The sequence below is a fragment of the Triticum aestivum genome, chromosome 3D (genome assembly GCF_018294505.1).
Source record: "Triticum aestivum cultivar Chinese Spring chromosome 3D, IWGSC CS RefSeq v2.1, whole genome shotgun sequence".
In the NCBI taxonomy this organism is placed as follows: domain Eukaryota; kingdom Viridiplantae; phylum Streptophyta; class Magnoliopsida; order Poales; family Poaceae; genus Triticum; species Triticum aestivum.
Window position 1 is genome coordinate 110,872,424 of NC_057802.1, and position 19,493 is coordinate 110,891,916.

At 47.2% G+C, this 19,493-nt stretch overlaps 3 protein-coding genes across 5 annotated transcripts; all 3 read right to left on the reverse strand.

Moving 5' to 3' along the window:
• Positions 1-1,562: 1,562 nt before the first annotated feature.
• LOC123077741 (signaling peptide TAXIMIN 1) lies at positions 1,563-2,564 on the reverse strand. Its single transcript, XM_044500056.1, has 2 exons — positions 2,065-2,564; positions 1,563-1,967 (listed from the first exon to the last, which is right to left on the reverse strand). Exons 1-2 carry the CDS (start codon positions 2,196-2,198, stop codon positions 1,844-1,846), a joined length of 258 nt encoding a protein of 85 aa, XP_044355991.1. The 5' UTR covers positions 2,199-2,564; the 3' UTR covers positions 1,563-1,843.
• Positions 2,565-2,940: 376 nt separating this feature from the next.
• LOC123077740 (uncharacterized protein HI_0077) lies at positions 2,941-6,328 on the reverse strand. 3 transcript variants are annotated; one of them, XM_044500055.1, is made up of 8 exons: positions 5,845-6,326; positions 5,519-5,760; positions 5,260-5,356; positions 4,912-5,095; positions 4,748-4,829; positions 4,622-4,667; positions 4,457-4,554; positions 2,941-3,256 (listed from the first exon to the last, which is right to left on the reverse strand). In XM_044500055.1, the coding sequence occupies exons 1-7, from the start codon at positions 6,232-6,234 to the stop codon at positions 4,492-4,494; spliced, it is 1,104 nt and encodes a 367-aa protein (XP_044355990.1). In that variant the 5' UTR covers positions 6,235-6,326; the 3' UTR covers positions 2,941-3,256; positions 4,457-4,491. The 3 variants fall into 3 exon arrangements, 2 of the variants coding, with proteins under 2 accessions (XP_044355990.1, XP_044355989.1); XM_044500054.1 differs by having other exon boundaries at positions 4,461-4,554; positions 5,845-6,325; XR_006436791.1 differs by having other exon boundaries at positions 4,461-4,667; positions 5,845-6,328.
• A 196-nt stretch (positions 6,329-6,524) lies between these two features.
• On the reverse strand, positions 6,525-14,423 carry LOC123077738 (transcription factor GTE5, chloroplastic). The gene is made up of 5 exons (XM_044500053.1): positions 13,041-14,423; positions 12,869-12,959; positions 12,585-12,707; positions 12,388-12,463; positions 6,525-7,057 (listed from the first exon to the last, which is right to left on the reverse strand). Exons 1-4 carry the CDS (start codon positions 14,283-14,285, stop codon positions 12,402-12,404), a joined length of 1,521 nt encoding a protein of 506 aa, XP_044355988.1. The 5' UTR covers positions 14,286-14,423; the 3' UTR covers positions 6,525-7,057; positions 12,388-12,401.
• Positions 14,424-19,493: the final 5,070 nt, after the last annotated feature.

A 19,493-nucleotide genomic window follows, 5' to 3' on the forward strand; every position in this document is an offset into this window, starting at 1 on the left:
GAAAGGCGGCGCCGCCCCACCAGATTTGGGCATCCCAGATCGAGACGGGGAGCCATTCATAGCTGCCGAGCAACCGCATCTGAGCCAGCCAGTCCCCCCCCCCCCCCCGATCGACCACTCTCGCGAAGCCCCGCCACCCCTGTCCGAAGCTAGATAGAGACGCCAACGACCACAACCCCGCTTCCACACGCCCGCGGGCAGGCCATCGATCACCTCCGCCGCCAGCACCCGCCGTTCGACGACCTAGGGTCGTTTGACCGCGCGAACCACCACCTGTCGCGCCGCCGCCACGCTAGCATCACCTAGCACGCCACCGCGACGCCGCGGCGCCCGGCGCCCGCGCTGCGCCCCAGCCGAAGGGAACGGCCGCGCCACAGACCGCTGAAGAATGAGAGAGCCCCGCCGCTGCCGGCCCGGTCAAGCTTTGCCCGGCCGAGCCCCCTTGTGGCCGAGGGGGGGTGAGGGAGGAGGAGGGGGCTTGACGGCGAAGAAGGCGAGCCCTCCCATCCGCCACGCGGGCGGCGACGCAGGAGGGGGAATGGGGTCACGAAAAAACCCACCTCCATTGCCTCACACAAAAAAGAAAAGAGAGAGAAAAGCAAAAAAAAGCAAGATTTGAAAATCAATCCATTAATACACGAGTCATCATTGAAATCAATTACTTAGTCATACACTTAATTCAGGATGCGATAATTAATAGTAGTAAGTTTTTTTAACCGTGTCTCTACCGTTAAAGGAAAGCTGGGGACTGCGCTTAGTACATCCTGCTCCCCTCCATTTGATCCTCCCTAGGAAAAACCATCCCCCCGCCTCCCCACACGCACAAAGAAAACCCACTTCCCTTGTCTCACGCAAAAAAGAACCATCTGCCCCCAACTTTTTCTTCTTCTTCGCGGCCCCCTCGGCGAGAGCCGACGCCGCGGCCGTAGGTTTCCTAGCTCTCTTGCCATCGGCGGAAGCGGGGGAGGGCAATCGACAGTCGTTGGATAGGCAGTGGCCACCCCGGCGGACTTTCGCGGTTGGAGCCGATGCTTCCGACCGGTGAAGATCCCCCAACCTCTTTTTCGATGCAAGCGACGGCGCAGGGTTGGTTTCTGGCGGGGATAAGCTGGCAGCAGTGGCCAACGGGATGGCGAAAGGGTCTTGGCAACCCATTCCGGCGACAAGGTAGTCATAAGTGACAGACGGCGGCGCGTGGGACAGCGGCCGCGGGAAGGAATCATCCGTAAGTGCGGGAGAAAGAGGCGGACCAGTTTTTACTCGGCCGCGCGGGCGTCAAGTATATTTAGACGCCGGCTAGGTACTGATTAGAGGAGTAAAATGTTACTCCTCTATAGACCTCTAGGAGATCAGAGAACTTTAGGGGATCGGTTAGAGTTGCTCTAAAAGAGTAGGATTGGGGGGCGGATTTGCGATGTCCGGTTAGAGTTGCTCTAAAAGAGTAGGATTGGGGGGCGGATTTGCGATGTCCGGTTGTATAGATACTCTTAAGGCAGAAGCCCAGTGATCAACATCAACAAGAGCACATGGTAGACATCGTGTCCATAGCAATCGCCGACAAATAACAGCCGAAGAATCTGACGGAAACAGAACTACAGGCAGTCGCTAACAGTCACGAAAAGTGAAGTCACAATCATCAAGCATCCGGAAGGGATCACAGGAACGATCGAAGCAAAGGGGAAAACGAGCAGGAACCATCAGCCATGGTGCGAAATATACGCCGATCAATCTGCGAACATATATGTTTCGAGGGGAAAAAAACAACAAGAATCTGCGGACATGTGCAACGCCGACTAAGACATAAGCGAGGGGGGCGAGCGAGCGGTTCCTGGTCACCGAGGAATCAGCAGGGTATCTTGGAGGTGAACCACGTCATGACGTGGAGCGGCGCCTTGACGAGCTCCACCGCCGCCTCCAGCAGCAGCGTCACGCACAGGCAGCACGGGCAGATGCACGAGATGGGCAGCCTGTTACACAGCACGCACCAGCGGATCACACACATCAGACCAACAGCCAGGTCGGTAGCGAAATCGCAGAACGAGGAAGCAGAAAAAGGTTCTGTACCCGATGATCCAGATGATGGCGCCGACGATGGAGACGAGGACGGCGAGGAGCGCGAAGGGCAGGCCGAGCAGGAACCCGAGCGGGCGGCAGCCGTGCTCGTGGTCGCGGTCGTCGCCGCCGCAACAGCAGCACATCTTCCCCTGATCCTCTTCCCTTTTCACTTTCCCTTTCCCCGGCGCGCGTACGAGGCAGGCGAAGCGAGGCTGGTCAGATCGGCGCCGGCGGCTGTCACGCGTCGGAGTGGTTAGGCGTGGGGAACACAGTACGAGTAGCTATATAGCGTCAGGGAGGAGAGGAGAGGAGACGGGCCGGCTCTGCGGTCGCTTTCCGGCGCGGCGAGTTTGATTTATCCGCGTGCGGCAAGGTCGGCAATAATGCGCCGCAGCGGGCAGGCGGCAGCGAGGAATTCCGGCAAGGGCAATCCCGGGCCGTCGGTAGGCAAACGGACGGCCGAGATGGCCAGGGAAGCTGCCCGGAAGGACCCCGTGGGCAGCTGCAACGGCCCGGTGACGAGATGTGTTGGTGCGACGTCAGTGTTTGACCGCTGAGGCGGCTGTATTTTGGGGGATGCGTGACGACGCCGGCGACCGGAGACGCGTGCCGGCGCGCGACCGGGTGGGTTTAGTCTGGGGACATTGGACTAATCATAGTATGACACGGCGGGCGGGGTTGGAAGTGGGCGGCGTGCGATCGGCCGTGGCGGTTGCGCCACCGGCTCCCACGTGCCCGTTTGGTCTCTCCGGTACACACGGCCGCTGGCCAGATCATCCCAACTCGATTATTCCACTTCCTTTCCAGACAGATACTCAACAAACTCAAATGCTCCCTGGCAAAATCGGAACACTAGAAAATGGCGGAGGAAAGCTCAGTGAGACAGAATTTCAGAACTGTATATATTGATTTAAATAGCATCGTGGTCAACTGTAACACATATCCGCTGATACATCACAGAATGTGAAACGTTTGGCTTTCACACTGAACTGTAACTGACATGAACTGGTCACCATGTTGTCCATTGTTCTTCAACTATTGCAGTTCAGGCCAACAACACCTCGCCTCCCAGCAGCAAATTATGTCTCCAGCTGGTAAGAGTCTTGATGACTACTGTACAGGTCACGGACCGTGCAAATTTGAGGCCTTTCCGCATCTGTTGCCTTGGGGCGGCAACTTGGCAAACACCACTCCAGCTAGCCTGAGCATTCACGAAAGTAAATACACAACTATCATCATTTTTCCGAACTGAAGACAGCAATGGGTGTTTAGCAGCAGAAGTCTACGATGATTTGTTCAATTGCGTGTCGTGTCATCAACTCATTGGAGAAACAGATGTGTACGTGACAAGGAAACAACAAAACTGGATTTGTGTTCATCCTGATACCAGAAGCTTGCTTTAAAGGGCAATATTGCTCGGTATCATTACAAAGATCACGGAAGAGAATATCATCCATGGTGTCACTAGCATGTGGCCTCAGGCCCCACATGACATCCTTACTTTGGATGGTATTGAGCTAATGCTTTCTATTTTTACCGCGAAAACATTAGGAGAGTTTCCTACTGCAAATGCTTTCTTACTTTAGTTAACCGATCAAAATATAAGGGCAAAAGATGCACGTCCCATTTGAGAACGAAGCCAACAAATGAAACTTCAGTGAAGATTCAAACTTATATTGAGTAAAAAAAATAAGGAAAAATTACTACATGAGGTCTGCATGTTGCGTGTTGTGGAATGCACATACATAAAAAAGAATATGCAGGTACATTTTGTCCTTGATGTTTGAGCAGGTGTATATTAGACTGTAATTTTTTCAGGATCGCTATTCTGGCAAAGGGGATGAAAGTGGCTGAATCAATGCATCCATCCATTTCATTCAATTGGTGGTTTACTTCCTGCTAATTGTTGTCCATAGTCCTTGTATTAGTTGTGAAGCAAAATAACTAGGATGGGGCAGGGGATACCCCTGCCCAACTTGCATTCCTAATTATGGGTTTGTAGCCCATCAAAAACTTTGAGGCTAAGGAAACTTTGTGCGTCCCTAATCCCTGGCTTGTGAAGCCAACTGGCAGGCAGGACCCACTGTCAACAACTTGAACACTTAGTGAGTTTTTTTTCCTACAATCATTCAAAGTGCACATATAGCTCAATCAGCTGATGCATACTAGCATAACAAAAGAAAAAGTTTCTTATCTTTTCCATAATTTCCATAATGATAATGCGACATAATAGATGTGATCATGCATGTCAAATTGAAAAGGTCCAATAAGTAGAATATAGACGAAGGACAAGGTGACCAACCTAACCAAGGTTAGTCAGGGATGTAAGCAGCTTGGTGGTGGTTAGCATCAAAATAAACCAAGAAAAAGGTATCAGTGTGCTAGAATATCTGTGTAGTACCTACCAAGTCTCTCAAGTATTCATCAGGTGAGATTTTAGCCATTCAAACTAGCATTCTCTTTCTCCATCTCAACAACACATGCTAGCCTATCATGCACCTGTGAGGTACATACCACAAGTTAGATACATCAAAACACACCGGATAAACAATAAATGGTCCCTCACCTCTGAAAGATTGCTTGCAACTTCAGGTTTAAGCGCCTCGTCATACCTGAAAAACATCAACAATACGACTTATTCATATATACATGCAATACTTCAAGATTCAGTCACAGTTTAGTTAAAGCTTACCATTCTCGAGGTATACCAGCTTCATCACGAGACTGATAGTTAAATGGACCCCTCATTACAACATCATGCTCCTTTATCAGATCTGGGATGTTAAAGAGAACAATCCATGAATCAACATAATTTCATGAGATTGTATTTAGTGGATCATAAAGAACCAACCTAACCTCTAAAAGCAGCACCAGGGACACGGCCCATCATTTCGCATACTTTCAGGAACCAATATAAACCTACAGAAACATGTGCAAGCTCTTCCTCTGCTACTTTTGCCACAATGTCTGCAGATCTATGGTCCGCAAAGCCAATTAACTTTTGGACTAGTCTTGGTCCAGCATCAAGGCCTCTAGCTTCCTATTAAGGTTCTAATCATCAACATATTCGTCAAGTATATACTAAATCGAAATTCTTCACCAAATACTGTCATCTAAAAAGATTCGGAGACTCATGGTTCAAATTGAGCAGGTTATGACAATGTCTTTTTGACAGTGTAACAGAGAAGGAAGAGGATCTGGCACCTGTACTAGAGGTATAACTGCCATCCGTGCAGAAACATCACTTGCGGATTTTGCACACTCCCTCCACAAAAGATTGTGGACAGGCATATCACCATATCTGTCCACAAAAACTGTTACAGATTTACAACAATCTGACATAGCTCATACAGAAAACTATGACATATGACAAGTAGACAACAGGACAACAGGCAGAACTATCAGTGGACAGAGATTTCACATCAATTCAATATTCACACTGCCGCGTTCTTCGGGCACTCACCTGAACCCAAGCTCGGCAAGCCGCTGTGAATACCACCGAAAATGCCGGCTCTCATCGTCAGCCACACGCGCAAAGTCCGCAAAGAAGCCATCTCCCAGGGTGTCCCGGAGCGGCGAGAACCGCACCACAGTATCCCAAGCAAGGTCGATGGCATTGAGCTCGACGTGCGCCAGGTTGTGGAGCATGTACGCGTTTAGCGGCACCCCCATCGCCTTGTGCGTGGGGACCTCCTTCTGAGTCACCTGCAGCAGCAAGAGCACCACACGCCCAACTTGCTCGATGAAATGCCTCGACGAAGAGAGCAACAAGGTGGATGGAGCATTTACCGCGAGGGGCTTTTCCGGCCTGGCGGGGTGGTCCGGGGCCCGGGCGAGGCCCACGGGGAGCCCGCCTGCCGCCCACCGGGAGAAGGCGGCGTGGGTGAGGTGCGCCTTGGCGAGGGGGTCGGCGGTGGACAGCACGAGGGCGCCCATCTCGGCCAAGGACGAGCCGTGGCCAACTCCGGCGGCGGCTTCTGGAGGTCCCGCTTTGTCAGTGTTCGGGGCGCAGGGCCCGTTGGGGCCCCACGAGCGGAGGTCGCTGGGAGGGGCCCGGCGCCAGGTGTGAAGGCCCGGCCATGGGAGCGGTGAGGCGGCGAAGGCCCCGGCGGCGAGGAGGCGGCGGCGCGTGGAGCCACGCGCTAGCGGCAGCGCCGGAAGGCGCCCAAGCGGGACCATTTGGCCGGTGGAGCAGTTTCGAGCTTTGGAGGTGTGGTGTGGGAGGTTTACGGGCTAGGATAACAACGCTGCTATGCACACGTCAACGCGTCCAGCCGATGAGATGGCCACAAAAAAGGCCAGGTCAAAGGCGAGGTCCACTGTCAGTCGGACCATTTTGCAGGGAAACAAACTAGTAAAACGGATTTGCATAGCACAACTTATTCACCGCATAATAAAGTGAAACCAATTGGAAATGTGGGGAGACAAACTCAGAATCATGAGATCAGGTCGCCCCTGCCCCATCTTCAGAAAAGCAAAACGATTGTGCTACTTTTCTACTGCCTCCACATTGGGGTAAAATGTTTCAGCTTAGAGCAACCAGAGCAATGGGGAAATGAATTATCCATGCTATTCCGACACAACATAAATTACAGACTAGCTAGTTCCAAAATAAAACCACCTATAACAATTTTACAATCTTACAACAGGGCGAGGTCTCCAGGTTCCTGGTCTTCACCGGCTGTCTTTACTTGCCCAATTTGCAGGTGTCTTCTATCCAATTGTCAGATAACTTCCAGCGAATGACTAAGTAAACGCAGCGCTCTACAATAGTTACATAACTGCAAATAATGGTACAGACGCATGAAATGCATGCGTGATCTCCGGCATCCACTATGAGGCTAAAAAGACCTAACAGCAACACGGACAGCAGCAGTTGTTGTTAGGCTTCCCTACATGACCAAAATTTACAGACGGCAACATTGAATCGTGTCGGCAAATATCATGCCAGAATCTTTGGTGAACTTACAGGTTATCATCATCTTCTGTCTGACGTTAAGATCTGCAAACGTAAGGAAACAGGAGATGTTAGGTTCATCATTTTGGACCATAAGATTTCTATCATTCTAAAGACTGCACACAGGGCTAGATACATTTTAGATAACAAACCGCATGCACTTTGTTGTGCTTGCGTCACAACATATATTCAAAAAAAATTAATGCTCTGCTCAAATGTATTTTTGGACATTAATCTCAACAAAAGGTTGAAACATGAAATAGATATGCAGAAGTAACACTAATTGCCAAGAATATTTGTTGTGAGATGAATCTGTGACAACCATGTCGTGATAATTTCATACAAAAATCTCAAAAGGCAAAATTTAGGTGTCGTTTTGGACAGCACAAGTACGTCAATGCCACAGTTCCAAATTTTACTCCCTCAGTTCACAAATATAATAGTATGCTGTAACATTTTTATGAATCGGATGTATATAGACACGTTTTAGTGTGTTTGTTCACTCATTTCAGTCCGTATGTAGTCCATACTGAAATATCCAAAACATCTTATATTTAATGAATGGAGGGAGTAACTTTTAGATAGTGGCCCGTGAAAATTTAAATTTTCAGTAATGCAGTATGTTTGCGCTTTTGCAACCGGACTGTTTGAACTGCCAAAACGTCTTATATTTAGGTACTCCCTCCGTCCCATAATATAAGAGCGTTGTAGTGTCAAAAACGCTCTTATATTATGGGACGGAGGGAGTATTTTATATAGGATAATGAAAATCTCAAAAAGTATGCAAATCATCTACTCCCTCCGTCCCATAATATAGTAAGTATCAAAAATGCTCTTATATTATGGGACGGAGGGAGCATATTGTATATTTACATATGGATTGAAAATAGTGTGTTCCATGGCACATGCTTTTTTATCAAATGAAGTAGGCACACACCAAAATTGTTGCACTTAGTTTTGATGCCAGGTCTAATGATTTTAACAAATCATATGCAGGCAAATTTGGATACATTAGTTATTCTAATGCATATAGGCTCTCGATCTAGTCCAATATAGAAACAAGCCGAACGAAAGAAAATGTAGCAGCCCTAGCTCAAGAAGATTCAGATAGTATGAAAATTATCCCTGTCTACTTTCAATAATTTGAGCAACTTCTCAAAAGTTCACCCGCAAATTAGGAATGTTTTATTGCAGTAGTCCAATACCAGTATTCAATGATCGAATTTCCATTGCACTGATGCGCTTGTGACAGTAATTACTAATTAGTGAATCTGCACTGTGAATATCACAGCATGTTTCTTTCGGTTGCTACTCGAGACAAACATCGCCACAAACACTACAGCTGGATTCATAACAGTTTAGTCAAAGTTTACGAGTAAATTTATATTCTCGGTCCACAGTGCAAAACTAACTGCCACTTGGATGATACTAGTGACAGCCACTACAACTATACTAGTAACAATAGGCTGGACCAACATGACCATTTATAGAAAGCTTGTGAGAATAGGGAAAAAAACACGTAGCAATCTCTATGTTATTTCGAAAGCCGTTATCCATAATCAGCAAAGCTGGTAATGTTAAATGAACTCAATATTAAGTATTTAAACTGTATCTTGCAATTTCCAATGAGGGCATTTTATAGTAGTTTAGAGTTTAACAAACAAATGAACTGGAGCCCCAGAAGATAACTGCTAACTAAGTTTAACAGAATAGTTAAAGGCTGATACATGTTCGAGTATAAGCATTGTAATATGTGACCACTGTAATGTATAACTTGGACAAACTCATCCCAAATAAGCATTGTAGAAGTACTAAAATCCAACTTGTAGAAAAAAGAGTGCCATATTTTTTGTTGTAAAAATTAAATCATTTTCAAACATTTCTAGTTGGAAAAGCAAGAGTCCATAGCAGTATATTACAGCAGAAACACATGGGAAATGAATTATAACTTAAATACAATCTATACTTAAAATCATGTGATGGACTTGACACATGACACCACTATTCAAGGCAAGTGATTCACACCAAATATCCCCATTTTCAATGGGTGTTTGGGGATTGTGCCTTAGGCCACACTAGCCTTGCCGGAACGTTGCCAGGAGCGAGCCTGGAGCATGTTTGGTTACCACCCTAGTTTGCTCCCCACCAGGCGCAGGCCACCAATAACAGACACCTGGGGGCATGCACCTTCCTCTTTTCTGATGGCATTTCCTCCAGCTAATCACACAGATGAACTTTTCTCCTCCTTCGGAACTAGTCGCAGATGCGAACACCAAAGTCCCACCAAAATGAGCCGTCGCAAATGCAATTCAGGGGGCGTCAGAGTTAAGAAGCCCCTATCAGAATCGCTGGCCCACTGCCGGTGCAGATGCAATGGAGCCACTGCAGGTCGAAATCAGGCATCTGTGTTTGCAACTGACGAGCCATGAGTCGCAACTCTGCAAGAAAACGACTGTGATCCTTGGTGAAGCAGATATCAGTGGCCGGTCTTGTTGTACTCACCCGCTCATGCTGGCTTTGTCCAGAGGCGGGCAGAGGAGAGGTATCCATGCTCCAACGATACGTCGGATGCGTCAAGAAGCTACCTGATGAGGAGCGCTACCACAGGAGATATCAATTTAAACTACAGCTTTCTTTCTTTCGTGAAAGAAACATGTCATGTGGTTTCGCTATCTATTGTACGTGCACTTCGCATGGTTACGCTTCCTCACCAACAACACATAGTTATGCTCTTTACGTGTTTTTCTCAGGAAAGAACTCTAATCGAACACCACAGCTTCAACAGCGCAGGACTAAGCAAAAATCATTTGATTTTGGGGCTACCTTTAGGCACCTATTTTTACCAGCCATGGAGTTGCATGGAGTCCAGCACACAAACCAAACAAGCCATAAGACCATACGCAAACTTCTTTGACTTTCTAGAAATTATCAAGATGCCTCTTTTATTGAAAAGGAATGATTATTTCTTTCACTAATATACCGTAAATTATTACGTGTCATAGATGATTTAAGATATATGAACCTTCTCAGCTAAATAATCTGCATCATTGCATGGCAATCCAATAATATACTTGTGGTCCTACCTACTCCACGAGCATGTAAGGTAAGTTACTGCATCATGTCTTACCTATGACCAAGAGCAAGGTCATCCTCTAGGCTCTAGCATATCCATTTTATTTCTAAGCTACAAGCTGAAAACAATAATACAAGACTGGTATGCATGATGCCTGCTGTTTGTGGCATAGGTGGTTTCAAATAGTAAATTTTGCAGCCATCAAACCATCACATTCTGGTTCTTCTTACTTCTTTCAAAGGTGCACATGACCCGAACGTCGTGAACGTGATAAACTCTTGCGGCACGCGCTGCAACCACTTTGACACGTCTACCTTCGCCATTCAGGAAGGATCACCTGTGCTGGGGAGGAAGTGGGAACGGAACCGTCCAGACTTCCGCGTCGGGGTGGAAGGAGGACTGAGGCCGGAGCCTGCTTACTGCTTACCTACAAAGCACGGACACGGTTGGAAGTGCCGAACTGCCGTTCTGATACGGCGGGATACAGGGATACGGCGGGATATGCCGGGATACGCGAACTTTGCAGTATCCCCCGAATTTCGATTTTAAAAATAGAAAAAAACACAGGGATACGCCGGGACACGTGCGGAATACGTTTGGGACACAGCCTGGCCCAAAACAGCCTCGGCCCAACCCAGTATACCTAACCTATTTTGCAGGAACTCCCGCACGCTCTCGTCTCAAGGACGAGGTGAACCCTCCCAGCCTCCCAGGTCACACTGGAACGCGCCGCCAGCCTCCTGGATCGAAGCCACCGCCGCCTGGACTCGTCGCCGCTGGATTCGATCGGCGACCGCTGGTGCTACTCCCAGCCACGCAGGTAACCCAGTAGCCTCTCCCCTCTCCTCTTTCCTCAACCTCTTCCTCTTTTATTTTGCAGATTTGCTTGTGCTGCTGGATGTTGCTTGCTGGCTTGCTGCTTGATTGTGCTACCGCTTATGCTGGTGGTGCTGCTGCTCATGCTTGCATTGTCTTCCAATTATGTCTTGTCTTCTAATCTTCTGTACTGTTTGTGTTTGATGTGTTTTGCAAGATGGATGCAGCTTGCAATGACAACATGACATGGGGGGATGAGGAACAATCAATCATCACTTGATAAAAGAGACACCAAATGGGGCACTATTCTCTATTATGATCTCTTTCTCATTAATTTTCTGTCTTAATTGTATATTGTATGGCATATTTTTATTTTATTTTATATATACTCACCGTATCCCCGAATGGCTGTTTTTGAAAAATGCCGTATCCCGTATCCCCGTATGCGTAACCCCGTCTTTCCGTCCCCGTGTCTGTGCTTTTTAGCTGCTTACTGCTTGCTGCCACCGTCACCCTCCCGCGTGCACTTCTGGCACTGCGGCCTTCGGGGAAGGCAGCCGCCGCCGCGTGGGGAGGGGGTCCGGGCCATCGCGTGGGAGAGCAAGACCAGTGGCGGCGTAGATGTGGGATGGTGGCGACTGGATCGTGCGAGAGAATCAGGGGAATGGGATGGATGGTTTGGTCAGATTGATGGCTAGTGGCATCCGGGTAGGTTTTGTGCAAAGAGGAGGGCCACTAAAGTAGAAGAGATGGCCTTTTGGGGTGGTTTGTGAGAAATGTCACCACATGGCATTAGTCAACCTGCCACCCGTGCAAGTCAAAGCTGATGTAGCATGGATAGGACTGCGAGTGACACTTAGCAAACTTTTAGGACCCAGATATGCATTTTCATAGTATTGGGACTAACTTGACACACCTCAAATAGTTTTAGGACTTGTGGTGTAGTTTACTCAATATTGTATTATTGGTAGTTAAGCCTAGTACAACACAATCGGTTATACTGGCTTGATCTACTTAGCTGCTTATTTATCAGTAAGTTAGCATCCTCTGCATATCAGGTACTACCTCCGTCCTGGTATATTGGTCCCCTTTGTAATTTGTGCCAAATTTTGACCAAAGATTTAACTAACAAAATGTTAATGCATGTCAGCAAAAATTATATCGTTGGATTCATATTTGAACATAGTTTTCAATGATATAATTCTTGGTGACATGCATGAACATTTTGTTAGTTAAATTTATGGTCAAATTTTGGTACAGAATACAATGGGGACCAATAAACCAGGACGGAGGTAGTAACAAATCTAAGTCAATATAGTGTTTCCTACAAAACTGAAGGTTCAAAAGCTAAGCAACTTGCCAAAACATGGATTTTCTCATTATGCTTGTTAATGCTTTGTGTCCTGGGTATGTTTTGCATGCATTTCAAGACAAAATACAAAAACAAAATTATTGGAAAACAAACGTGAGGAAATATAAAATATACCTGGCCTATAGATGTTACGATTTGGGTGACTGTGCGGCATCAGATCCATCTGCTGATGAACTATCAGAATCCGTATCTGCACATGCTTCTCAAGGTAAATACCATGTGTTTTGCATATACTTCTGAAGAATACCTTGTATAGAATCTTGCACAGTTTATTATTCTTGTTATAAATTCAGCCAAACGAGAGTGTTTACCACTGGAGGAAGACCCTGATTCACTGCTAGAGCTTCCAGAACTACTTGATCTACCGACATTGTCTCCTTTCTGATCTTCCAAATGAGCAGGTGATGATGAACCCATATATCTCCCATTGTCATCTGATAGGTGAGAAAACTTATGTGTTACACTTACACTGCACAAAAATATGCTACAAACAAGTAACCATAACATTTATGGTAATAGCCGACAAATTTGTTCTGATCTGGAAGGCAACAATAATAGTTACAAAAATGCTCTAAGGGTGTGTGTTTAGTCTTGCCTGCTGCAATTTCCTTATGTGGTTCAGCTTCAACCATAGGTGGTTCAACATCAACCACATCAACTACATCAACTGCTTCTGGTTCTGGGATCTGTAATTGCAGGACACTAGTAAGTACCCATATTGCTTAGCAATTCACAAACACCTATTATACTATCTATAGAAAACATACCGTATTGTGTACTGTGCGCATCTGATCCTGCTCTCCCTCATCATGCCTTGCATGCTCAATCTTCTCCAAATCCGGCTCATGGTCGGACTCATCCTGCCTTGCTACGGAAAGCTCGGCCTTCCGCTTATTCTTGGTTATACTTTTCTTGTAGTTTGTCACAAATCTATCAAGCTCCCATAATGTCTCAACATCAAAGCTATCTATATCAACCTCAATCTCATCGTCATGCTGATTGAGTGATGAGTTCCTCTTCTTTATGATCTGTACAACATTATCGAGCTTCTCGGCTGGCAAGTCCTGGAGGTCATTACTAAGCCGCTGCTTCTCCCAGAACGTCATCTCCCTCTTATTAGGATCCCTTGCCTTTGGCTTCTTTAAAACTGGGGGTCTGGCGGTACCAGCGTGCGGCTTCGGGGGAGCCTCCAATGGTGCAGCATGCGCTGTGGAGTCAGACCTCTCTAGTACTCTAGCATTATCCATCTCCCTCTCCCTCTGCTTCTGCTTCTTGGGTGGGGCAGATGATGGTGTAGGTGGCTGCGGTGACAGCTGTGCCATCTCAGCTTCAATCTCTGGCCACTTCTCCTCGAACATATTTAGAAGCTGCTCGGCCATGAAATACACATCCTGCCCCTTGGGGTTGTACTTCATGGCGTTCTGAAAAGTCAGACGGACTTCGGTTGCGAACTCCCGCGGCGACTTGTAGTGCCCGGCGGCCAGCCGTGACTTGACGGTGCCGAGGTCCATGGGCTTGGTGATGATGGTGTGGTAATCGTGCAGGCCAAGCGCACTGGCGTCGACCGGCACGTTGAACACCCAGCCGTGCTTGTGCTTCATCAGCCTCGCAAGCACCACGGCGCAGCTCCTGAAGACGGGAGCGTAGAGCTTGCGCCGCGCCTCCGCCGAGCCGGACGGGTTCGGGGGGCCCTTCTTGGACTTGTGCTTGGAGACGGACGGGTGCGGCGGGAGCGGGGTGGAGGGGTCAGTGGCGGAGAGCGCGGAGGAGGGGGCGGGAGCGGGGAGGGAGCTTATGCGCTTGTAGGCGGCGCGCACCTGTGCGAGCTCCGCGGAGAGGCGGCGCCGTAGCTCTCGTCGCGTGGCCGGCGTCGAGGGGAGCGAGAAGGTGACGGTGGGGATCAGCGGGCCATTGTGAGCGTCGAAGGAGCGGGCCTTGGAGGATTTGGGGCCGGGGCCGTGAGATTTGCGGGAGTAAGCCTTGCCGGAAGGCGACGGCGGGCCGGAGGTCATTTGCGCGGGTCAACGGCGGCGGCGAATCGGGGACGGCGGCGGATCGGGGGCTGCGATTTGGGGATTTGGCAGAGGACCGAGGCGAGATGGGAACACAAAGCCAAGGGGTTCGGTGAGGGCTTGGTGTCGTTGGCCGTAGGTGGTGGGGGCAGCTCCTGCTACTGTGGGAGGGAGGGGTCGGGTTTTTTCCCAGTCCAAAACGATTTTTCTTTTGCTTATATTTATTTTTCTATTCTGATTTTGAAACTCCATTTCTGGCTTCTTGTTTTCCCCCTTTCCATTGCTGGAATGCTGTTAAAGAATCGGTTATTTTACCTCGTTTTTGGCGTGTGCGGCAGTGGATGAAACGAGATAAGTGCGGATTTTGTATACCACCCGAATTTCAGAAGAAGAAAATTGTGACCATTTGTGCATCATAAAAAAATAATCAACTATATTATATTTTGTACTTTATTTAACAAATACTCTATCCGTCTTTAAATATAAGACATTTTTTGACGCTATCACAATGTCAAAAAACATCGTATATTTTGATAGGGAGTATTGGTTAGTACTTCATTGCATGCAATTTTTCGTGATGAAATGACATCAATTTTATGAAGTTATTTCATTTAGTACGTGATGATTCACTAGCTAGGTCTGCCTATGGTAACTTGATGAAGGAGATTAAAGCTTTGATGGAAGAGCGGGAGTTTATTCCAAAGAAGATAGCTCGATCGCAGAATATAATTTTTCATTGTCTTGCTAATTATCCGCGGACGAAACATAGCATTGTGTGTTGGTTGAATCCTCCTCCGTATATATACCAATATATCTACTTCTAATTTCGTCCCATCAATACCGGTTTTTTTCGTCCTCCCTCCCACCTCCCATGTCCCAGCGATTCCCGCCTGGACCTGCGAACCAACAAAAACCACGTACTGCATCTAGGTAGTCCCCTCCCACGCCAGAAAATCGAACGAAAAAAAATCTACGAAAAAATAACCACCGGAAAAAAAACCACGAACCGCACGCACGCACTAGCGAGCGAGGCCTCCAGAGTGCCCTCGAGCGACCCACGATTCCCTCACCCACGCTAGGGGGTCCTAGCCCCTCCTCCTCCCCCGCCCCTCCTACTCCGCCGCCGCCGCCGCCGAGCACTTCCTGACCTCGCCGGGAGCAGACAGCGGGACTCCACCGTCGTGCCTCCTGTAGGGTAACGCGACAGAAAACACAAATTTTCCGACCTACGCACCAGCCCAGGACCACTATGGAGACTGCATACATGGTTTGATCTTTTTCGTTACCGACTCGTAGCGCAGCGGGAAGTAGAGTCGATGACGATCGGCGGTGCAGATCCCCGCATCTAGGATTTACAACCTCCCAACCGCGAGGATGTATACCCTCATCTGCTCCTCAGACAGCCCTCCGGGAGGCGGTCGAACAGCCCCCCGGACGGTGTCGCGGACAGCCCTTCGGGAGGACCTTCGAAACTCGAACGGTCACTCGGACAGCCCTTCGGGAGGACCTTCGAAACTCGGACGGTCACACGGACAGCCCTTCGGGAGGCACTCACGAACTAAGACCGAAACTACGATCTCTCTACAGAGTTGCACACATACGGTGTCATCTATCCGGCAGGGCTTCGCCGTCCAGAACTAGTTCCTGCCGGAACCCAGACAGCCTTACGGCTCTACGAAACTCTTTTCGTGGGAGAGAGAGAAGAAGCCAGATAATGCATGGCATGTGTATGAGAGCAAGGGATGAAGAGATGGCAGCCCTCACCTCCTCTATTTATAGGAAAACAGAACCATCATGCAACACTTGAGCTAGTCTTAGAGGCTAGACTAAGAATACTTCTTACCGTTTATTATTCCACACGTGCATATGAGTCTTCCTCCGAGCCTCGTGTTATTGCAGACTCGAGAACCATAGCAGTTATAGCATGGAACATAAAACATAATTATGAACTTGGAGATAAATAATATCATTTATTATTGCCTCTAGGGCATATCTCCTACACCTCCCTCTCTCCTTTCTCCTCTTTCCTCTCTCCTCTCTCTCTCTCCCCCTCTCTCCCCTCTGAACTACGTGTCGTTCCTCTCTGCAGGTGCCTTCATGGCCGTGTCATGGAGCTCGCCGCCGTGGGCTGCTTGCTCCTCCTCCGACGGCCTGCCTCGCCCACGTCCAGGTCTAACTCGTGGGACGATGACGATGCCGCCACCATCGTGAATCTCTACGGCAGGCTGTGACTGTGGCCGTGGCGCGAGGAGCGACGAGCTCCGCAAGGGCATGCCCTGGAGCGAGGAGGAGCACAGGTATACCCCGCCATCATTTTCTGTATCCGTCTCCTCACCCCTGGCCGTGTTCCAGCGCATCGAGGCCGCAGACTATTTCCTCCTAGCACCGCAACAGGTGGAGGCTTCTCCCCTTGCTCACCATGCGACACCTTTGTTGTTCTCGGCATGATTCTCGGCTGATGGCTCCATGCGGGACTCGTGACTCCCCACCGGCGGCCGACCACGGACTCCTCTTGCGACTCCTCGGGAGCCGACCCTTCCCACGAGCCCTCTACCGCCAGCTTCCCTTCACTGTGGACCCTCGTAAGGTTGTAATCTCTGACGACCTGTTCTCTGATTCTCATGCCTCTCCCGGTTTTGACATAAAGATTCCTGTTAGAGTCCTCTGCTTCGCAGGATGGTGCTACACTGATCCTCAAGACCACAAATTTATGCAATTCCCTTTTTTCTTTATCATGTGAATGTCAACAAAAAGGGACCCGTGTTAGATTGTCATGTGCCAGATTCAATTGTTTGCATCGAAGTTGTTTGGATTCACCAGGAGGAAGCGGCCAGTCGTTTTTCGTCCACACCTAATTGACTACAATTTCATATTAGTTTTTGTTTTTGCAGCAATTCGAAACTGCAGAACACATGTTCATCTTCCCCCAACCTACACAGTCAATAGTAATAGTTTTTATGATGATACATGAGCCAGTACTATGGCTCATTTTGATCTGCTATTTGGATAAATACACTTTTGTGGAATTGTGCGTATTTCTCTTCATGTTGTTTACAGGCAGCCAAAGTTACACATCCAGCCATGACGACTACATGTAATTGTTTGTACATAAGCCTCAGCTCAAGATAAGGTTGATGGAAGTACTTTCTATATATGTTCTCCCCATTTAAAAAAAAAGGTAAGTTCTATGGGATAGCTGGAGCGATGTCTGTTTTATTTATAATGTGTACATCTATGTATCATGACTTTTTTTAGAAAACTTCTAATCTATTCATCTTCAATCATGGCAGTGCAACGAACACCAGAAATAAAATTACATCTGGATCCGTAGACCACCTAGCGACGACTACAACCATCTATGTATCATGACTTGTGGCTGCATGCCTATCAAGTATTTGATGCATTCACCTGAGATTAGTAATGATGTCAAGTCCTCCTAAATTAATCTCATATATACATTTGCAGGTTGTGCTTTGCGATCCTAATGAGGGATTTGACAAGAAATATTTCCCAATCGGGAGAGGTTTCGTATCAGTAATATGAGACGTGCAATATTTAGTACGTGTTTTTCTTGCTTATGTTTTCAACCAATGTATCATCTAGCAACCTCTATTCCAAAAACTACCGCACTTTCATTGAAAAAAGAACAATTGTACTTGATGGACAACAATGGATGTAGGCTAGCAAAATAGATGTGATCTCTTTTCGCCTTTTTCAAATATCTTCAGAATTGTACACTCACTCACCATATTACTCTTTTGATCTCCACAGAGGGTTATGTTTGTGAGCATGTTAACCGCAGTCTTCTATTTATGAAGTAGCCATTCATTGGTCCATGTTAATCGCAGTCTTCTATTTATGAAGTAGCCATTCATTGGTCTCTTTAATTACAAATTGATTGCAACATCGTGTTAGTCATCCATGGTCTCTAAAAGGATTTGCTAATAACAACAAATAACCAGTACCACCACTAACCCTTTACATGATGCAATGTCAGTATATGTTTCACATCACGTCGCATCCATTCTCTTAGTGTAGTCAGAGTGTTCATCATTTTTTGCAATTGGCCTGAAATATATCGAACCTCTAAAATGTGGTTGTAAGATGTGCTTTGGTTAAACATTCTATTTACCCACCTTCAGGAGAATTGTAAATGGCATTTGGTTATTCATGTATACCACCATAGGACTCATGGGATTTATGGATTGTCAATAGCCCTCATCTGATTCCTTGATGTACTTATATCACTTTCTTTTCAGTCTCCTTTTCATTCAAGCGGGGCGATGAGGGAAAGAACTGGTTGTGGTGAAAGTCAGTTTAGTGCATCAAGGATTGGAGGTTCTGAGATTTGCAAGAGGTGATGGAGGATGTTTAGTTACTTTAGCTCATGATATAGTACTGGAAGATGAGTACAAGCATAAGCTTATTCAAAATCCGAAGTTCCTGACTGCACGAGACATGTACTCCCTCTGTTCCTAAATATAAGTCCTTTTAGAGATTCCACTATAGAGACTAGATTCGGATGTATATAGACGCCTTTTAGAGTATATGTTCGCTCATTTTGCTCTGTATGTAGTCTATAGCGAAATCTCCAAAAAGACTTATATTTAGGAACGGAGGGAGTATTTTGTAATCTTTTTCTTTTTCTTTTTCTTCATTTTCATTTTCTCCTACTTATTTTCAATTTGAACAAACGGAGGGAACAACATGAAGATGGGTAGCACTATACAGTTTTGTAGCAGTAACATTTTGCGAGCTTCTTAAATTTGGTATCTATGAATAGTTGATTTATTCGTTTTGATTTATATAGCCTTGTAGATGTTCACTTCTCTACCAGATTTCCATTATGAAATGTCGTCCGGTGTATTCGATGGGCAACTCAGCTTGCACGTGAATTGGACGTGGCAAAGCTTATCTTGGAGCAGACTCAAAAACAGTGGCGGCTAAAATTAAGAAGCTCGGAAATTGATAGATCAATCTATGGCCTATTGCTGAGGAGGTAAAGGAGTGCATGCGATCAAGAGAGGAGTTTCAGGGTGGCATGGGTGAGATGCTTGACTAATGGAGCTTCTCTTCGGCTAACTAAAGAGGATTGTGCGAATAAGTTATGTGAAACTTGGGCCAGGTACATATCAGATCGTATTCGTGATGTTTTTGGTCTCGGATCGTGCTGAAATGATTGAATAAAACAAAACCCATTCCAACTAA

Coding starts and splice junctions, on each gene's coding strand:
- LOC123077738 (XM_044500053.1), bottom strand. CDS start 14,285: ATGACCTCCGGCCCGCCGTCGCCTTCCGGCAAGGCTTACTCCCGCAAA. Junction 12,708..12,868: donor ACATAAGGAAATTGCAGCAG/GCAAGACTAAAC, acceptor CTCACCTATCAG/ATGACAATGGGAGATATATG. Junction 12,464..12,584: donor ATCAGGGTCTTCCTCCAGTG/GTAAACACTCTC, acceptor AAGCATGTGCAG/ATACGGATTCTGATAGTTCA.
- LOC123077740 (XM_044500055.1), bottom strand. CDS start 6,234: ATGGTCCCGCTTGGGCGCCTTCCGGCGCTGCCGCTAGCGCGTGGCTCC. Junction 5,096..5,259: donor CAGTTATACCTCTAGTACAG/GTGCCAGATCCT, acceptor GAACCTTAATAG/GAAGCTAGAGGCCTTGATGC. Junction 4,668..4,747: donor GCTGGTATACCTCGAGAATG/GTAAGCTTTAAC, acceptor GATGTTTTTCAG/GTATGACGAGGCGCTTAAAC.
- LOC123077741 (XM_044500056.1), bottom strand. CDS start 2,198: ATGTGCTGCTGTTGCGGCGGCGACGACCGCGACCACGAGCACGGCTGC. Junction 1,968..2,064: donor GCCATCATCTGGATCATCGG/GTACAGAACCTT, acceptor GCTGTGTAACAG/GCTGCCCATCTCGTGCATCT.